The 21106-nt window shown below is 40.4% G+C and overlaps 1 protein-coding gene across 1 annotated transcript; it reads left to right on the top strand.

Moving 5' to 3' along the window:
• The first annotated feature begins 212 nt into the window (after positions 1–212).
• On the top strand, positions 213–13727 carry taf1b (TATA box binding protein (Tbp)-associated factor, RNA polymerase I, B). The gene is made up of 15 exons (XM_088089812.1): positions 213–369; positions 1267–1365; positions 2855–2942; positions 3196–3293; positions 3373–3465; positions 4013–4115; positions 4604–4772; positions 6717–6816; positions 7304–7451; positions 7548–7722; positions 8172–8209; positions 9339–9426; positions 10173–10243; positions 11151–11379; positions 12193–13727. The coding sequence occupies exons 1-15, from the start codon at positions 352–354 to the stop codon at positions 13319–13321; spliced, it is 2646 nt and encodes an 881-aa protein (XP_087945938.1). The 5' UTR covers positions 213–351; the 3' UTR covers positions 13322–13727.
• The last annotated feature ends 7379 nt before the right edge of the window (positions 13728–21106 follow it).

Raw genomic sequence — 21106 nt, 5'->3', positions numbered from 1 at the left:
GTGAATTGTTTTTACTCTTATTAGTGTGTGATGTTTTTTTTTTGTTTTCTTTTTTGGTGTTGTTATTGGGGTTTTTTTTTTATAATTGTTTCTCTCGTTTCATTCTCCAAAACACTTTGTAAACTCTGTTTTAAATGAAAATAACGTCCCGTTAATTAACCCGTTAATGGTTGTAGTTCATGTTCTGGACTGTCGGCGGCAGCAGAGTGACGTGCAGCCTGCCGTCTGCCAGAAACCATAGAAGAAGAAATAGACCCCCGCCCCCTCAAGTAAACCCGTCCATGTGGGAGTCCTGTATGGACTACAATTAACGATAAAACTACAAACTGAAGACGCTTTCTTAACGTGAAAATGGACGAAGAACATACGGTAATTCCTGTTTAACGTTTCTGTCACTTTAATAACGACCGAAGCTAAAAACGACCGCGAGCTCGCCGTTAGCTAGCCGCTGCGCACCAAAGTCCGTTTAATTATGCGTCATTTTTATGATCTTTCACGCTTAAAACGAAATACAAATAACATTTAATGTTTTTTATGAGTAAATCAAAATTAACACGAGTTAATTTAACATTCGGCGTATTTTACATCCAACAAAAACGTATTTTGATGGAACAACTTTGGGAATTGTAACTTGGCTTTAGCTGTGTGGACTTCCGCCGCAACAACAGCAGTTTTTCTTTTTTAATTTCCTTCATCGAAAATTCATAAAATCACATTAAAATAACGACAATAATAGTAACAGAAAAAATAAATCTCGTCTTACATCAAGAGATTAAAGAAAAGCATTTTTAAAAACATAAACAGGAAGTGGAATATAAATGAGATATTTGCATCAAGAAGAAGATAATAAATGTGTATTGTCCTCATGTCTTTATTATTTTTCAGTTCTTTGGGTGATTTAAAATGCAATTTAAAATCATGTTTGAACTGATGGCTATTTGGGGGCCTCTTCGTCTGCTTGCATTTATGGATTTAAAACTTAAAGTTTATCAAATTAAAATATTTAAAATAAAGGACTTCTGTCTAGATTCATAAGAGTTATACGCTGAATTTACTCTGAGGGTTTGACAAAACTTTTTAATATAATTTAATCTTTACTCACAATTTCCATCAAGCAAGAAAATAAGTGAATTTTTATTTTCTGCACACAGACAAAATTATCAAAAAATGAAGAATGAAAAGCACCTAAAATGTACCAAACAGTCAGTGAGGGGTTAAATATAAAATAAAGAAATAAAGTGTGTGTGTGTGTGTGTGTGTGTTCAGGCCGGGTACAGGCAGCCCTGTGCTGTGTGTTCAGCGGTGGATTGGGGAGTTTCAGACGAGGGTCGTTTCTACTGCAGATCCTGTCACAACGTCATCGAGGTAAACAACAACAACAACAACAACAGCTGACTGATGGATGTTTTTCTCTGCACAGTTCTCTTTTCTTTGTTTATTTTGTGTATCTTGTCTGTAAAAGCAGAGGATGACGAAGACTTTGTGTCACGATGGTGTCTGTGATCCCGTGTGAGACGGACCAGAAATGACCCAGAAATAAACACTAAATAACTAAAGAACAACAGGAAGCCGACAAACCTAACAACACTCTGAAGTGTCAAATTAAGAGTCTGATAAATAAGGACACGCTGATCCAGAAGCTTCGTCCTAAAAGTGATGCGTCAGATGATGGTGATTATTATTCTGCGTTTATTTTGTTACATCTCAACATTTTATCCTAATCTAATTTTGATTTTTTGATTTTAAGAAATGTAAATTTGTTAAATTTTAAATATGTCTTGTAGCTGTTACTCTATGAAATTCACATCAGTTATAATAGATTTATAAATATTTTAATAAAATGGGAGGAAATAGCAGGAAATCAGCTGAAAATGAAACAAATAAAAATTGGAGCAGGTAGACGAAATAAAAACATTTATTGCCACACTGTCAGTATTAAAAGATAAAAGATAAATGCACACAAAATGAAATAATCTGTCAATTTAAGCCTCCCAAAAAAACAGGAAAATTAAAATACACATAATAAATTAAAACTGCCATTTTCTCATTTATGCTTCACGCATTATTTCAGCTCGTGTTTTGGTTATAATGACCAAAAATATTATAATGAATCAACCGTTATAATGAGTGTTTCTGTGCCGTTACAAACAAAGTTAAATCCCACATTGATGTTTTAGATGATCATTTCAGCAAAGGTCAACCTTAAATTTTGTATTAAAATAATAATAATAATAATAATAATAATAATAATAATAATAATAATAATAATAATAATAAATGAAAAAATATGTTTTAAAAAATTACAAGAAAATCACCTGGAAAAAAGAAATAAATCACTGCAAAAAAGTGCTGAAATTAAAAAAAAAATGTATATGTATATTTATTATTTATTATTATTATTTAGGGATTGATGTGTGTGTGAGTGATGATATACGAGCGCATCGCTCCCTCTCATGTGATATTGCTGAAATAAAGTTTTCTGGACATTTTTCCTTGTTTTTTTTTGTTTTTTTTAATTTTGGTCTTTTTCTTGTCACCTTTCACTAAGTTTTTGAAATTTGCGGGACATTGCTTGCAAAACTGCTGCCTTTTTCCTCCATGTTTTCAAGAGAAATCAGACCAGTCTGCTCGGGTTTCAAAGGGTTAAACAGCTTGTAAAAGGCGTCTGAATGCAGCTCCAGAAAACTGCGTCAGTCTGGGTCACTTTATCTGTTTGTGGAGAGTTTCTGCAGTTTGTGTCGTCTGTCAGCAGGTGGCAGCGCCGCCTCTCCGCACCACTTCATCTGGAGTTTCCTGTTTGTTTGTTTGTCTGTCTGTCTGTCTCTGTGTCTCTAACCTGTCCAAACGTCCTCAGAGAACCAGAGAGGTGGTGGATCCCAACATCACTCCGGGACACAGCAGGGTCTCCACCATGGGCCGAGGACCCCGAACCAAGAGAGCCGGTCTGTGACCCCAAACATTTAACGAGTCGACCTCCGACACAGTTTGACCGCTGACCTGTTTAAACAGAAAGATGAAGCCTTATTATTAAAGATACAACAAATATCTTTGTTTAAGTCAGGTGATGAAAATGTGTCGAGCGGCAACGAATCATTTCTTTCCTCATTGATTAATTTGCAGATCTTTTCACCTCCTATAAAAGCTTTATTTATTTCTTTATTCCGAGTTTTACTAATTTTCTGACGACTGTTTCAGAGCGCGGCCGTCAGTGGGTGATCTGCGAGGGTTTCCAGTTCATCCTGAAGCAGCAGGCCGACGCTCTGCTCAGACTGGGAGTCAATCCGAGTTTTAAGGTCGGTATGTTTTCGGTGAAATCTGCAGGGGTCGAGCGCGGCGAGGTGATCGGCCGATTTTAAAAGTTTTCGTTTTCAGGATGATGTTTTGTGTCAGCTGTGGAAGATCTACCTGCAGAAGAGTCGACAGGCGTTCACACACAACCCAGTGAGGGCGTCCGTCTTCAGAGTGGTGAGCTCACGAACTACACAAACCTGCATAAATATTATTTTTTTTATCTTATTTCTTCTGTCTTAGTTTTCACTTTTAATTCATTTATTTTTTATATATATATTTTTTAAAAATATTTCTTTACTATATAATTATTATTATTATTATTATTATTATTATTATTATTATTTTTAAAGATTATTTTTTGGGCTTTTTTATGCCTTTATTGCGTAGGACAGGTGAAGTGTGAAAGTGGGAGAGAAAGGGGATGATATGCAGCAAAGGGCCCAGGCTGGAATCAAACCTGCGGCCGCTGCCGCGAGGACTTAGCCTCCATACGCCGGGTACCCGCTCTATCCACTGATCCACCGGGTTCCCCGTTTACTATATTATTTTGAGTGTGTATTGTGCATACATACACTGGAAGCCATTTTCACAATTTTCATCGAGCAAAGAAAGAAGAAATACAGATTTTATGAAGGAAGTTCGTCGCCTGTTTAAAATTGTGTCTCAGGAGCAGGCGGGCAGACATTAACTGTCTAAAGTCTTTGTGTCTGTGTGTCCTCAGAGAGGTCCGGACTCGGAGTCGGACAGTGCAGCCGAGACGTCCGTCATGTCGGCCAGTGAGACGGACGGAGACACGAACCTGTCCACCGCCGGCTCCAACGCAGGTGGAGTCATTAACAGATACACATGATGAACTCAAAACATCCTGTTTTTACTTTGTTATGAACTCAGACTCTGTCACATAAGTTAAAGGCTAAATAACCACATGAATAATCTGTTTCCAAATAAATCTTTAAATAATCTTTTAAATTCCAGCTGCTTTTGTTTTTATGCAGAAACAACATTAAACTCAAAAATAGAAAAAAGTGTTTTATCCTTTTAATATTAAATGAACAGACATGCAAAGTTAAGTTTTACAAACTTCACAAACAAAAATAAACCATGGATCAGTTTGTGTTTATGAAATTAGGAGTGAAATAGCCAAAAATCGTTAGAATTATCTGAATCAGGTAGGAAGGGCCAGCTGTGTGGTCAGGTTTTTTGTTCAAAGAAAGTCAGTGTCTTTGTGTGATTTGCAGAAATTTGCGATAACATTAAGTATTAAATTGCTCGACGGTCCCTCAGCAGGTGAAATCCTTCTTTACCTCCACAGGAGGCTCCAGTGATTGGTCGCAGTGTTCGGGCTCGTTGGACACCACTGCCTACCTGTCGTCTCAGATGAGGAATTCCCACTGTCTGATGACCATGAGGAAGACTCTGGCTCTGATCCACCTCGCTCTAGTCTGGATCCACGAGCCGCTGACGCTCAGTGACCTGCTCAGGTAATAAACACACACTCACCTGGATGTTCAGCCAGAAAATCCAAGACCACAGAAACAGACACCGAAGCCAGAGAAGCAAACAGAAAACTACAGAGGACCTAAAATTGAGCCCTGTGGCACCCCACAAGTGAGATCTGCAGAGGAGAAGGACTTGACAAGTCCAAGACCCCACAAAAAGTTACTAAAACTAAAAATGTAATCAGTCAATGTGCGGAAAATGAATCACTGACATTTTTTGTTAACATAAAAAAACAAACAAAAAACACCAAACACATGTAGGTCACAGCCTCTTCGATATTAGGATTTGTTTCATTTCATATAATTTTAAATTCATAAACACAGAAATCACGTCTTTTTCAGGTGACATAAGAAGAGAATTTGTTGTAGAATTTTACATTTAAAGTTGATATTGTCACCAGGTGTTAAGTGTACATACAGCTGAGTGTCGTCGGCATAAAAACCGAAAAACACATATCTATATTATAAGTTTCTCAAGGAGAAGCATGTAAGCTGAAAACAACAGAGGACCGAAAATCAAGCCCCATGGCACTCCACAAATAAGCTTTGCAGCAGAGAAGGACTTCAAAGTCCAAGACCCCTTAATCCCATACTAAAACCAAAGAGTTAATCACTCAATATACAGAAAATGAATCACTGACACTTTTTACGTCAACATTTTTCAAATGAAAACCCCAAACGTGAACCTCAAAGCCTCTTAAATACGAGGATTTGTTTAATTTTGTATGACTTTAAATTGTGAAACACAGAAATCACATCATGTTTATGTAAAGTCAGATGAGAAAATGCCTTCATATTTCACTTCAGCCAAAAAAAACCAACAACTTTATATTACATTTTCTATAAGGAGAAGCATGTACACTGAAAGCAACAGAGGATCTAATATTGAGCCCTGTGGCACTTGTAATTGTAATTTTGACTTCTTTGTGAGACACACAACCTCCCACCGCCTCACCAAAATGTCAGAATTTAGTTCCTTTGCATTTCAATCACGTGAGACATCCTTCCCTTCCGTCTCCTCATCAAGATTCAAATTCGTTTGTATTCTGAACTGTGATAGGAGGCCGAGGGGTGTGTTTCTCACACCTTAGGGCGTCGGTCCTTTGCATTTCAATCACGTGAGACATCCTTCCCTTCCGTCTCCTCATCAAGATTCAAATTCGTTTGTATTCTGAACTGTGATGAGTTCAACTCACACCTTTGATAAGAGACCGAGGGGTGTGTCCTTCCACAAGCATAAAATGTCTAGTTTTCCCCATGCTCGGGGTCTTTCTTCATCCTGACCGCTCACATGTTGATTGACCTTTTCTTTGCAAAGGAAATAAAACCTTGTCGGCCGACAGAAGTCTCTATTTCATTCTTCACCAGCAAAAGCAGCAGAGAATTTCCACCACACACTCCACACGTGAGATCTGCAGTAGAGTATTTCAAAACCCAGCAAACAGATATTAAAACTAAAGACAGTGTCAGATTTTATGTGGTCAGGTGGCTGCTGAAAGGAATTTCCTGTCTGTTGACGTGAAGACTGAATGCCAGGAACACATTTTTATGGGGTAACATGAGAATATTTTTTTTAAAAATGCAACATTTTAAGATTATTTTTTTCAGGCTTTTTTGCCTTCATTGACAGGACAGCTTAAGTGTGAAAGGGCGAGAGAGAGGGGATGGCATGCAGCAAAGGGCCGAGGCTGGAATCGAACCCACCGAGCCACTTGGGCTTTTTTCTTGTCCCCATGTTTTTACATGTAGACATATTCAGTCTAATGATCCTGGAATCAGCCCAAAAATATCCACCAGACTGAATTTGTGAAATGATAACGCAGCTGTTTTGTATGACATGTTGTTGAGTTGTCTTCCATGTTAACAGTCTCAGTTGAGTTAATTGGTCCTGGAAAGTCCTTGAACAGTTGTTGTGTTTGTGTTCAGGTTGGTGAATGAAGGTCACGTCCCGTACTTGAACGCTCACGAAGAACTCCCCGACGAGATGAAGCTCGAAGGCAAAGACGCTCTCGTCTTCAGAGTTAAGGTCAGACATCAATCAGCTCCTGATACTGAATCAGTCATTCACACAGAAGCCACAAATCAGGCGGCGTCTGACCAGTTTCCACCGTCATTTAAGACTTGCTGCATAAGAATCCGTCAAACAAACAAAATCATTTCTTTTTGTAATTATCTTTTTAGTGGTTTGTGTGAACGTACAAAAACAAAGTAGAAAACCCAAATGAACATTAAGAAATCATGTAAAAGGGGAAAATAAATAAGCAGATAAATGTATAAAAAAATAGAATAGAATGAAAAAGTACATAGGTGGAAAAAAGTTTAAACAAGAGGGGAGGGTAATTAAATAAATAAAAACAATAAAATAAACTAAAAACGGGTTCTGTTTGAATCCAAACATCCTCATGAAGACGAGAGACGGCCGATCGTTACTCTCCAGCGTGTCTGACTCTTGTTCACGCGGTCGGGTATAAAAACAGTGAATTTTAATGAGGTGCGCTTGTTTTCCTCCACAGAGAATCCCGTCACACCAGGCGCTGCATCAGGAGGCCCAGACTCTGATCCTGTTCCTGCAGCTTCCTGCTTTTCCTCCAATCAGCCGACAGAGTCTGCTGCACCCGGCTCTGCTCAGCGTGCGCTACCTGACGGACGCTAATCTGCCCGGTAACAGCGCGACCGACACGGACGATAGAAGCGATTATGAGGATTCTGCCGACAGTGAAACCTGATTATTGTCTCGTTGTTTTTCTGTGTTTGCAGACGAGCTCCACCCGTGGGTCTGCCTGCTGATGGAGCGCGCCAACATGGCGGATCAGACGTTGCACACTTTCGACCGCTTGTCTCGTCCCGTCCTGCCGCAGTACGACGTCCAGACCGCCGCCCTCATCATCGTCACCATGAAGCTGGTCTTTGGCCTGGATGACTACACCGAGTGGTAATGATTCACCCAAAAATACACGAATCAGAGTCAGACAGACGATCCGCACACCGGATTTAACTCCCAGTAATTTTTATTAATGCCACGTTTCAATTTAACGACGATCTTCATCGGTCATTTTCAAATTCTCCTTCACTTCACCAACATACCCAAAAATTATTTCAGTTGCAAAGATTTCATTCATTAATTTATTTAGCAGTTTTGTTGTGTTGTTGGTGGTATTAGTACTGTTGTCTTTGGAAATTTGGAAAACATATGGGCGAATCTGGATGAGATGCAGATGTGTATATATATGATTTACTGTCATACTCGGCACAAAACTAAATAAAAAAATGATCACACAAAAATTAGATAAATAAAAACTCATTATAATTATTATTTTTGTAAGAAAGTTTTCACATTTTTCAAGGTTAATTTAAAGAGCCACTTTTGTTTTTTTCTTGTAGGGAATTATCCAACGAAGCAGCCGATCAGGACGACACAGGTGAGCTCTTCACCTCCGCGCCGGAAACGTAACGTTTCATTTTACTGATGTCGACTCCGTTTGGTTTGAACCTTCATCAAAAGTGTGACGCTGTTTTAGCGTTTAAACATCAGCGAAGCCGAGCTGCTTAAAAACCGAAACCCCGTCAGTTCAGGCAGACGGCTGCTGTTGGACTTCTCTTTATTTATTTATTTTTATTCTATTTATTTCTCTCCTGAAAAAGGAACGTTTGAAAAGTTTATGCAGGATTTTCATTTTTTTTTTTGCCAATTTGAAGAGTGCCCCTGAAATGGTCATTTCTTTCACCATCACGTCAATCAGCTCAAATTAATTTACAAACAATATTGAGCCAATCAACAAAATCAATGATGAAATTTGAATCTGTGACAAAGTCATTTCTTCTTCTTCTAAACATCCAGTTTTGATAAAACTGTCCATAAAATATCAGTTTGTCCATGGAGACTTTAATTAACACGAGTTAAAAGAAAAATTAATATTTATTTTCTGAACTTCCAGTAAAGTTCAGAGATTGAAGTCGTCTGTTCATGTTTTCATGTCTCATACACAGTTTATATTTATTTACTTCACCAGAATAACTAAATGAAATATTTAAAGTTGATTTATACAGTTATGTATTTAGTGCTTTCGTTATGTTGTTGTGTTGTTGGTGGTATTGTTATTGTTTTCCTGTATATGCATGTGTATGCTTGTTGTTTTTTCCTTGTGTAATAATAATAATAACAGAAATAATACATTTTACTATTATTCACCAAGTTGCCTCAGTATTATATTTTATATCTTATTTTTTATTTTCACTGCTGCATTATTTTATGCTGTCAATTCCAATTAAATTTTTTTCCACTTTTTTAAATTACTTTTTTAAAGATACATTTAATTTAAATTCATATAATGTCAAATTATAACAAAAGGACACTTTTTTCACATAGTGCAGGTCTAAATGACACCCAACATGTCAAACAAATCCCGGCACTTCGTAGTATAATTCTCCTGAAATGAGTGTGTGTGTGTCTGAATGTGTGTGTTTGACACTCCTGCTGAAGGTGATGAGTGAACCACGGTGAAGAAGGTGAACAGTCGCACTGAGTGAATCCATGTTTCGTGTGGACAGGAAACATGTTTAATGTGAGGCGGTGGTTCAGACAGACGCAGGCCGCTCTGATCCGAGCTCAGCGGAGGAGAGAGCGCCACGTCGCCAGGTGAGACGGGAACCGCTGTTACACCTGCACAGCTTATCTGCACACACACACAGACACACACGCACACAAACACGCACACACACACACAAACACACAGACACACACACAGACACGCACACACAGACACAAACACACACACACACAAACACACACACACACACAGACACACGCACACAAACACGCACACACACACACAAACACACAGACACACACACAGACACAAACACACACACACACAAACACACACACACACAGACACACGCACACAAACACGCACACACACAGGCGCACACGCGTGCGCACAGACACACACACACACACACACAAACACACACACACAAACACACACAAACACACACACACACACACACACAGACACACACAAAAACACACACAAACACACACACCGACACACACACACAAACACACACACACACACACAAACACACACAAACACATATATATATATATATATAACGGTGATAAACGGTGTCACTTTGGGTGATTGTCAAAGAATTTTAAAAATCATCAAAAATGTTTAAAAAAAAATTGCCTAAAAATGCCCCAAAAAAGAATAAAAAAAGATCTGTAAAATTTATATATATACAGTATATGTGTGTGTGTGTGTGTGTGTGTGTGTGTGTGTGTGTGTGTATACCGATGCATACACACATATAAACACACATTCATATCCAGAAATCAGGAATGCTGTAATTGTGTGTTGTGTGTGTCCGTCTGGTCTGCAGGAAACAGTGGACGGCAAAGAAACCTCTGTACACCAACAACACCAACAAATATGGCAACATCAAGAGGAGAAGTAAGAACCGCAGTTTGTGGGTCAGTTTTTAAGGTGCCACGCCGGTGCAGATGTCACAGGTGTGTCGGGTTAAATATCTGTTGTCGCTGATGCAGAGATACAAAAAGGGCCGTGTAGATTCAGAGTCTTAATCGGGTCAAATATTTATCCGAAGTGCAGCAGAAAAGGTTGATGGGTTTTGTCTCGTTTTTTAAATCTTTGAGTAAAGTTTTTATGCCTGTGTGTCGGCGATGGCTTTACCTGAATTCTGTTTCAGGTTGTCTGCCGCCGGTCTCATTATCCTGAACACAACATCTCAAAATCACCTTCAGGAAAGTTTTTTCAAATTTGGCACAAACGTTCACTTGGACTCAAGGATGAATTAATTAGACTTCAGTGATTACGGGTCAAAGGTCAAGGTCAGTGTGACTTTGTCGCATTCTTGTGAGCAATATTTCTCAAGAACACTCTGTGGAAACCTTTTCAAATTTGGCACAAACGTCCACTTGGACTCAGTGATGACTCTAACTGCACTGGTCCGTGGAGGCAGTAATTCTGTTTTTTTGTTTTGTGTTTTTTTTTTTTTTAACTTCTGTTTGTGCTCAAATTTTTGGGTTTGGAGTTCCCATAATGCTTTGGGGCATGCTGTTAGCGTGTATTTTTTACATTTTGTTGAGATGTCTCCATTAAAAGTGAATTATTTGGGAGCAGCTTCTGTCTGCAGCCGATGTTCACTGAGAATCTGAGGACAACTAAAAACAGGAAGATTACCTGGAGAGTTCGGTCTCTTGTTCTGATTTGTGGGTGTTTTTTTGGAGAGAGTGAGGTCACCGAACGATACCGGCGGGAGCGTCGTGTCTTCACCGAGTGATGAAGAGGAGCGTCGAGTCGAAGCAGCAGAGATGAAGGTCGGTTTGTGTTTGTGCAGGAATCGCGGAGCAGGTGCAGATCTGTTTTGAGAGGCTGTCCTCTCGGCCGGCGGGCGTCGAGCGCGTCCAACCGTCCAGCTTCAGGTTCTGCTGGGGGGACGAGGACGGAGCGGACGGTCCCAGTCTGCACCAGAAGAAGCTGGACGGAGTCCTGACCCTCAAAAACAACATCTGGACCCCCGTGAACTCGACGTACTGGCACCCTGGGCTCCAAACCTGCAACCCCCGGTACCCACCTTCGTTCATTCATTCTTTATTTCATTTTTTTTGTGCTCAAACTCTTTTTCGAAATATTTAGAATCATAAAAATCTAAACATTAAATATTATACATCAAAGTAAATTCAGTGTGACGGTGATAGTTCGTAAGACACTAAATAAAACTCGAATTAATAACGGACAAAAATCAAAACAAAACAGTAAAAACATTATACAAAAAAACCCACAGAAATGAGAAATAATTTATGAAAGTGAAGTGAAAAAAATACACACACTAAAAAGGCGGTCAGTATTACAAAACGTCGGTGTCGGTCTCGATGTTTCTATTTCACGCTAAAAAAGTCGCCTCCTGAAATCAGGTGGATTTTCTCTAAAGTCTTTGAAATGTTCTTTAAATGTTGGAGAAAACGTTTCCCTCCATGTCGGCAGCAGCAGAGACTAAATCTGATCATATTTTTCACCCGACGGCAGATTTACGTGTCGTGGAGCGACTTCAAATTCAGCCGAAAGCTCCTCGAGTTCTTCTAAAACATCCCAAAAAGTTTCAAAAATCTCTGAATAATTCTAATAGTGAAAATAACTTCATTCATACAGCAGCTTTAAAAACAGAGTTCACAACGGCAGAAAGCCCAGCGTCCGACCGGACGCGAGCGCGAAGAAACGAGGAACCGGCTCATAAGGGGTTAACGTCTCCGCTGTGACGAGCGTGATGATGATCCCCGAAAACCTCAGATCATTTCTAAAACCAGCAGGGAGCTTCGGTAAAACCGATGCCCCGACCTTTGACCCCGCAGGCTCTGACGCCGTCTTCTTCTTCTCTGCAGGAGCTGCATCAGTCATTACTCGGAGGCGGCGCTGCCTCGGACCTTCGTCTGGCTGCTGCAGCTCTTCTGCTTCATGCTGGACGTGAAGCCGGCGTGCCTGTACGAGGACGTGCTGAGGGTGGAGAGACGCGTCCTCAGCGGCACAGGACAAAAGAGGACGACGGGGACAGAGAGCGGGACGGGGACAGAGAGCGGGAAGAGGACAGAGAGCGGGACGGGGACAGAGAGCGGGACGGGGACAGAGAGCGGGACGGGGACAGAGAGTGGGAAGAGGACAGAGAGGAAGACGTGGACAGAGAGCAGGAAGAGGACAGGGAGCAGGACGGGGACAGAGAGCGGGACGGGGACAGAGAGCGGGAAGAGGACAGAGAGCGGGACGGGGACAGAGAGTGGGAAGAGGACAGAGAGCGGGACGGGGACAGAGAGCGGGACGGGGACAGAGAGTGGGAAGAGGACAGAGAGGAAGACGTGGACAGAGAGCAGGAAGAGGACAGGGAGCAGGACGCCACAGAGGGGACAGGACACAAGATTGAGGGTGGAGAGACGCGTCCTCAGCAGCAGAGGACACAAGAGCAGGACAAGGACAGAGAGTGGGACGGGGGAAGAGAGCGGGACAGGGACAGAGAGCGGGACGGGGACAGAGAGCAGGACGAGGACAGGGAGCAGGAAGAAGACAGAGAGCAGGACGCCACAGAGGGGACGGGAAACAAGATTGAGGGCGGAGAGACGCGTCCTCAGCAGCAGAGGACACAAGAGCAGGACAAGGACAGAGAGCGGGACGGGGACAGAGAGCAAGAAGAGGACAGAGAGGAAGACGGGGACAGAGAGCAAGACGAGGACAGGGAGCAGGAAGAGGACAGAGAGCAGGACGGGGACAGAGAGCAGGATGAGGACAGATAGGAAGACAGGGACAGAGAGCAGGATGAGGACAAGGAGCAGGACGAGGACAGAGAGCGGGATGGGGACAGAGAGCAGGACGAGGACAAGGAGCGGGACGAGGACAGAGAGCGGGACAGGGACAGAGAGCGCGACGGGGACAGAGAGGAAGGCAGGGACAGGGAGCAGGAAGAGGACAGAGAGCGGGACGCCACAGAGGGGACGGGAAACAAGATTGATGGAACAAGACTGATTGATGGATTGACCCTAAAACCTTCGCGTGAGCGTCCACAGTTTCACGCGCTCTTTGATCTGAGGCGGGACGAGTAAGGGGCCGTTTCCACGGCAACGGTTCTTGCATGAAACAACTTTGAAAAACATTGTCCAAAGTTTTTTAAAGAGAAACGCCCTCCGGACCTGCATGTTTTCTTTAAAAATCGGTGGTAAAATAAATGAAAAGTTCAGCCGCCAAAACCAAAAACAACAAACGGTCTGCGGCGTCTGATCCGTCCAGACTTCAGCTGCAGATTTACTGTCATGTTTCAGATTTGTTTGGGCCGTGTTGAGTGGAAGTGAACGGGAGGCGAATGTTGATTTCACTCCTCTGAAATGTGACTTTTTATCTCTTTGTTTATTTCCAATAAAATGTTGAAACGTGATCATCCGAAATATTTTCATCAGGAAAAGTCTTCTGCGGCTGTTTGATCGTTCATAATATTGTCTCGTGCTGCGTTTCGGTGTTTGTGGCAGTAATTGAATGTTGAGAGCGTGTGAGCGTTAACTTGTTGATCAGGTTGTTTTTCAGTCTGACAAAGACGCGAGCGCTGCAGAGGCGGGAAGTGATCAGCAGGAGGCGGCAGACACACGGCGAGCGTGTGAGCGTGGTTCACACGAAACTCAACCCTGCAGTCAGTGCACAGCTGGTACACACACACACACACACACACACACACACACACACACACACAGATGAGCGTTTATTTATTGTGTCATGATCCGACAACAACAAACATATAAACATCTCTCATCAGATCATCATCAGAGTTTTTTTGTGGTGATTCATCAACAAGAAACTGAAACAGAAATTAAGAAATTTAACTGAAAACTGAAAAATCACCATTAAATAAATCATGAAATCATCTTCAGTCCCACATTCATCACCAGACCTGTTTTAATGTGCCAGTAATATTTGGGAAACTAACCAAAACAGTTATTACCTCCAGCAGCTTTTCCTTTAATAACTTTAATAGAAACATATAAAAATATGCAGATATAAGAAATAGTTTTAATTTAATTGATTGTGAATCATTTTAAATTTGAATTTATAACAAATATTTTTAAATTCCACTTTAAGGATATATTTTTTATTTTATTGTTAATATTTTTATTTCATGGTTGCAGCGTCACTGGAATGATTTTCTGCATTTTCTTGTAACTACTAATAATTGGGTTTAAAAAAATATTTTTAATAATTTAAATTGATTTTAGAATACATTTAATGACTTATTTTTTATTTTATTAATATATTTAATAACATACTTTACTGAAGTAAATGATCTGTTTGGGAATGCATCAAATCATGCAGAAGAATATTATATATATATAATATGAAGAATATTTATATTTTCAGAAATAACAACATCGGTCTGATAATCTGAGTGGATTGACAAAAAATCAGTTAAAATTATTGTGACAGTTCAAAGTCACTTTTTGCTGTTGAAGTTGCTGTTTTTTCTTTTGATTACTGTGATAATTTCATTTGAAAAGTAATGAAAGTTTTTGTTTATTTTAATCATTTTAAAACAGTTTCTAATTTATAGTTAATTTATAGTTCGTATCGAGACTATTTGACTGAACTTTTCTTGACAGGATCTGTGAGTTTGGGCTAAAGTGTCTAAATATTATTTGGTATTTTAGGATCTCAGACATGAGCAGGAATATTCGTGTCAGACTGAGAACTAAATGTTTTTCAGCTCTGAAGTCAGTCGAGGTGAAAATCTGAGCGCGCTCTCAGGAGTCATCTGAGGACACGGTAAAAATAAATCTGTCTGGACGCCGGAACCAACGAGCCGCGTGTGAACGCAGCACCGTGTTGAGGTGACGGGAGGTAACTGCTGCTCGCTATAGTATCGCCATGGCAACATGCCCAACACTCTGAAGTTACCTAGCAACAGCCGCAGCGTATAACGGAGGGACAACATGTCCTCATCTGATGTCAACGTCTCGTCTGCGTGCAGCTGCACTGAGGGGACAGTTTACACGGAGAGACGTCTGACATCAGCTGAGTCCGTTTGCGGACGCGCTGATGTTCATTTTCATGCTTCTGTCAGTTTGTCTGGTTTCGTCTCGTTTTCTTTGTCTGAGATCAAACTCCTGAAACCTGAAACGACCCGACGGGAAGATCCGTCTGCGCCGCAGCCGAGAGAACAAAGAGCCTCAACTTCACACTTATTTTAAAGAACACGTTTGGTACGAGAGCATCTGCAGAGGAGCCGACCCCACCGCTGCCGCTCAGCGCCTCCAATCTCAACTTCAAATCCAAAAACAGCAAATCACAAACATTCACACGCGTGTTCCTGCAGCAGGGCGGGAACGCACAAAACCAGAAAAAACACAGACAGAAACTGCTGCATCTGTCCTTCAGCCCAATTTAATATACAGCACTGACACTCAACCCAGGGCCGCAGGCCAAATCTGGCCCCTCACAGGGCCCCTGCTGGCCCCCAAAACTGTTTTCTAACTGACAGTAAAAATAAAGTGATGGACTCTGTGAACAGTTTTTGTCCTTTTAGTCTCCATCAGGTGTCAGAGACATAAAACAGCATCAAAATAGAGCCAGAGGAGGATCCCCCACACCCCCGACAGAGGACACAGCTGAGACACTGATGTCCTAAAATACTAGAAATGTCCCAAAATCCTAGAAACATCTAAAATCCTAGAAATGTCTTAAAATTAATAAAATGTCCTAAAATCATAGAACTGTCCTAAAATCCCAGAAACATGCTGGTCTGCTGTAATTGGCCCCAGGAGTCCTGTTATTTAGCAGAAGCGGCCCCTCAGCTGAACGCCCGAGGCTTTTCGATATCTACACTCACTCAAACACAGCAGGCGAAACCTGCCGCGAAAATCTGAGGGAAAAAAGAACGTTTCGGTTCCGATGGTTTTAACGGCTTTGTTTTTAAATTGCGAGGCTGGGATCTCTAACACCTTTGTAGTTTTGTGATTTGTTCCATTTCACAAATTGCCGTTTTTCGACAGTCGTGTTTCGACAGTCGTGTTTCGACAGTCGTTTTTCCGTGAATTTCCGTTGCCCGTGGAGAATTGCTCTTGAGTGTTTTGAAACGCTGTTTTGTAAATTGTGCTCGTTTTTTCTGGGTAATTGTTGGTTTTTTGAGTCGCTGTAATGTTTCGTGATTCGCAGATTCATTATCCAGATTGTTGAGTTTCGATAATTACATTTTTTTTTGTGAACTGCTTTTGCCGGATTTGTCCTTTTTTTGCTAATTTCCATCATGTGAAAAAAATGAGTTTCTTTAAAAATTCCAGTTTGTGTGAATTGCTGATGTGTTTCTGTAAATTTCATTTACATTTTTTTGTGTCTTGCAATTTGCCCTTCAGGGCCCCCGTAGCAACGCTGTGAGGTCCCCTAGCAACAGCCTCGGCCGGTAACGGAGGAACACGATGTCCTCGTGATGCTGAAGTCTCGTCTGCGTGAAACGGATGTGACATTTTATTTGAGCAGATGTTTGACATCAGCTGCAGTCGCTCATTTTTTCCTTTAGTTTGAGTGAATCTTTGCGGCTCAGACATCAAACCGTCACCTGAAACGACCCCGAGAGGGAAATCAGGTCGCTGCAGCCGCCGAGAGAACAAAGAGCCTCAGCAGCAAACTGAATCCCAAACTTTACCATTTCACACATTCACACGAAATAAAACCACAAATCCGAAAATACGAAACAAATTAGATCAGAATAAAACATGAGACGATAAATGAACATTAAAACATCATTACTGTCTTTTCTTCTCCTTTCAGGTAAACACCAACACAGACGAGGACAGACAGGCAGACAGACGAGGACAGACAGACAGACAGACGAGGACAGACAGACAGACAGACGAGGACAGACAGGCAGACAGACGAGGACAGACAGACAGACAGACAGACAGACAGACAGACAGACAGACAGACGAGGACAGACAGACAGACAGACGAGGACAGACAGACAGACGAGGACAGACAGGCAGACAGACGAGGACAGACAGACAGACAGACGAGGACAGACAGGCAGACAGACGAGGACAGACAGACAGACAGACGAGGACAGACAGACAGACGAGGACAGACAGGCAGACGAGGACAGACAGACAGACAGACGAGGACAGACAGACAGACAGACAGACAGACAGACAGACAGACAGACAGACAGACAGACAGACAGACGAGGACAGACAGACAGACGAGGACAGACAGACAGACAGACGAGGACAGACAGACAGACAGACAGACGAGGACAGACAGACAGACGAGGACAGACAGACAGACAGACGAGGACAGACAGACAGACGAGGACAGACAGACAGACAGACAGACGAGGACAGACAGACAGACAGACAGACGAGGACAGACAGACAGACAGACGAGGACAGACAGACAGACAGACAGACGAGGACAGACAGACAGACGAGGACAGACAGACAGGCAGACAGACAGACAGGCAGACAGACGAGGACAGACAGACAGACAGGCAGACAGACAGACGAGGACAGACAGACAGACAGACAGACAGACGAGGACAGACAGACAGACGAGGACAGACAGACAGACAGACGAGGACAGACAGACAGACAGACAGACAGGCAGACAGACAGACGAGGACAGACAGACAGACGAGGACAGACAGGCAGACGAGGACAGACAGACAGACGAGGACAGACAGACAGACGAGGAGAGACAGACAGACAGACAGACAGACGAGGACAGACAGACAGACGAGGACAGACAGACAGACAGACAGACGAGGACAGACAGACGAGGAGAGACAGACAGACAGACGAGGACAGACAGACAGACGAGGACAGACAGACAGACGAGGAGAGACAGACAGGTTCTCTAAAGGACTTTAAATGTTTTTTCGTATTTTAATGTAACATAAATTATATATACATACATATATACACACACACATACTGTATATATATATATGTATAAATGTGTGTGTGTATATATATATATATATATATATATATAATGTAAAATGTGGACTGAACGAGTTTGTGGTCACGTTAAACGACAGTTTCTTCACAGAGATCGTCTGTTTCTTTGCGTGTCGAATTCATGAAGAAAACGTTGTTTTCTGTTGCGTTTCCACGGTGAAGCAACAATCCCAAAACTGAGATATGATCAGTGAACTGAAGCTTAATAAAGTTTTAGCAGCTGTCCAATAATCGGATGAATCCGTCCCTGCAGGACGTCAGCGGATGTTTTTAGGACGAAGAGTCTGACTTCACAGCAGCTTTTCCCAAAAATAAAAACTAGATGAAAAAGCTGTGATGCTTGTTGTGTTTCAGGCGTTTTCATCAGGAAACTGCAGGAAAGACACTTTCCATGTTGTCCTTAAATCCATGAAATGTTCAAAAATCCTATAAATGTTCAAAAGTCTGTGAAATGTTCAAAAATCTGAGAAATGCCCTAAATTTGCAAAATATTTGCTGTTTTGGATTCACTAATTATTTTGAGCGTTTGTCGAGAGAGTTTGATGTTCCGATAAAGTTTTGCTGATTTTGAACTCATTAATTTCGACAGGATGTTTTCTTCACGAATTCAACATATCGTTGAGTCACCGATACACTAATAATAATATTAATAACAATAATAATAATAATAATATTGATAATAATAATAGTTTGACGTTTCTCTCTAACAGATTTGTCTCAGTTTGTCGTCTTGTTTTTGTCTCATTCAGGACAGAAAGACGCAGCTGATTCAGTCTCAGGCGAGACGGCTGTCAGAGGTCAGCGTCCCGCACGTCTCCCGTACGTCTCCAACAGAAAACAGACCATTTCAAACAGAAAAAGGAAGAAATCTGCAGAAACTTCCCATCATTTCTGTGTAAAAATCAAAGAAACCATGAACACAAACAGAACAAGAACGAATTTACGGCAAGAAAAGAGACGCAGGAGAAAAAGCTGATGGGATTAACATTCCTGCAGAGCCGCAGCTTCAGACAGGAGAGAAATCAACGTGTTTTAATCCGTTAAATTAGGTTTTGTGTCGATGATTTCTCCTCTGACAGCTTTTCCATCTTAATAATTGAGGGTAAAATGTGAGAATATTAACGAACTCTGAGGATCAAATTAATTTGTTTTTATAGTTTGTTGACTTGATTCATTTTTCTTTTTCTTTATTTCTTAATTCTTCATTTTTTTTCTGAGGGTCAGAAACGAAAAGATTTAATGTGACGACTAAAGGAAATAAGTCCTCAATCCTGAAAAACTCTATTTTTATTACGATTCTGTCAGAGAATGTTAGAAATAAACCAAATGAAAATTCACCAAAAGAAATAATTCTCAGCTTTTTAAAATGAATCTTTAGGTCAAATAATAATAATAATAATAATAATGATGATAATAAATATAGTTTCATTCCTCTCCTGAAAAGTAGAAATTTGTTTTGTTTTTTGTTCAGTTTGGAGAGATTTCATCAGTCTTTCATTAGAAGATGTTTCTGAAGCTAAAATGTTTAATAAAAACTTTAAAATGTTTGGATTAAACATATTTAATTTCCTAAACTATCAATTTAAAAATACTCACAACGTTAAGGTTTAAAAAAGAAAATGAAAATGTTTCTGCGGAAATGGAGGAAAAACTGTTGAAATGAAAGGTTTCCTGTGAAAAACTGAAGTTAACGAGAATATTTTACTTTAATTTCACCAAATGAAATTATTCGTGTGACTAATTAAAGACACGAAAACATTTCTTTTGTGATTTCTGCAGCAAAATTATTTCGACATCCTGCAGCAGCTGATCTGTGGAAAAACCCACAAAAATAATTTCCTGTTTTCAGTAAAGAAATAAATTCAGTGAAGCCTCTGAAGCATCAACAGAGTTATTTCTGTTTGTGCTCACAAGATAAAAATCCTTTTGGAGTTTGGAAAGCTGTGAAATTCATTTTTTATTCTTAATATAAACTCAGATTTCTGTGATAATCAAAACCAAATCAAAACGAAAAAACCTTTATTTTCATCTGAAAAATCATTTCAGGAATGTTCTTGTTTTGTGAGTATAATTTAAATAAATGTCCTGTTTACAATAAAGTTCATCCTGGAGGCTCTTCCTGTTAATGTCAGCGGGAGGTTTTTAAGTTTAAGAAGTTATTATTTGATTCAGCAAAACTATTGTTCACTATTATTCAAGTCGTGTTTTCACAATAAAAACTTCATGATTAATACTTATTTACACAGATTTCTTCTGTTTCTCAAAAAAACTGATCAAGAAATTATTTATTTTGTAAGCGTGAAGTTTGAAATGTTAGAAACAATAATTTAATAAATAAACCTTTTTTCTGCTGCTTTCAGCCAAATCTCAGAAACAGAAACTACGGACACGTGAGCAGCAGCATCAGTTCAAGTCTAAAAATAGAAAATAATTTAACTTTTGTTTCCAGAAAGTCTTTTCGAAATATTTCTGGTATTATAAAATAATAATATAATATATATATAAAATATTATTCTTTAACTAAGAAACATTTTAAAAATACTTTAAATATTTGTGTTTAAACCCAGCCAGCAGGGAACATTCCCACAACACTAGCTTACAGTTATAATAACGTTTTAAAGAAAACGTTTTAATATAATGTTCAAAGAACATTTTAAGGATGTTGATCATTTCAGATAATGTTCCTTTAAGGTTAAATAAGACGTAATATTTGAAGTGAAACACTCTGAGGATGTTTTGGTGACGTTGAGAGGTGAAAGATCAGAGAACGTTCTTTAGAAAACGTTCCCACAATGTTACATGAGAACAAAGAGAGAACATTTTC

Source organism: Plectropomus leopardus, chromosome 16, assembly GCF_026936395.1.
Source record: "Plectropomus leopardus strain MGB_pleo_1.0 chromosome 16, ASM2693639v1, whole genome shotgun sequence".
NCBI classification, from domain to species: Eukaryota; Metazoa; Chordata; class Actinopteri; order Perciformes; family Serranidae; genus Plectropomus; species Plectropomus leopardus.
This window is presented reverse-complemented; position numbering and strand designations above follow the sequence as displayed.

Excerpts from the sequence above, each read along its gene's own strand:
- taf1b (XM_088089812.1), top strand. Across the intron at positions 1,366-2,854 it reads CCTGTCACAACGTCATCGAG|AGAACCAGAGAGGTGGTGGA; the intron begins GTAAACAACAAC and ends AAACGTCCTCAG. Across the intron at positions 3,466-4,012 it reads GGGCGTCCGTCTTCAGAGTG|AGAGGTCCGGACTCGGAGTC; the intron begins GTGAGCTCACGA and ends GTGTGTCCTCAG.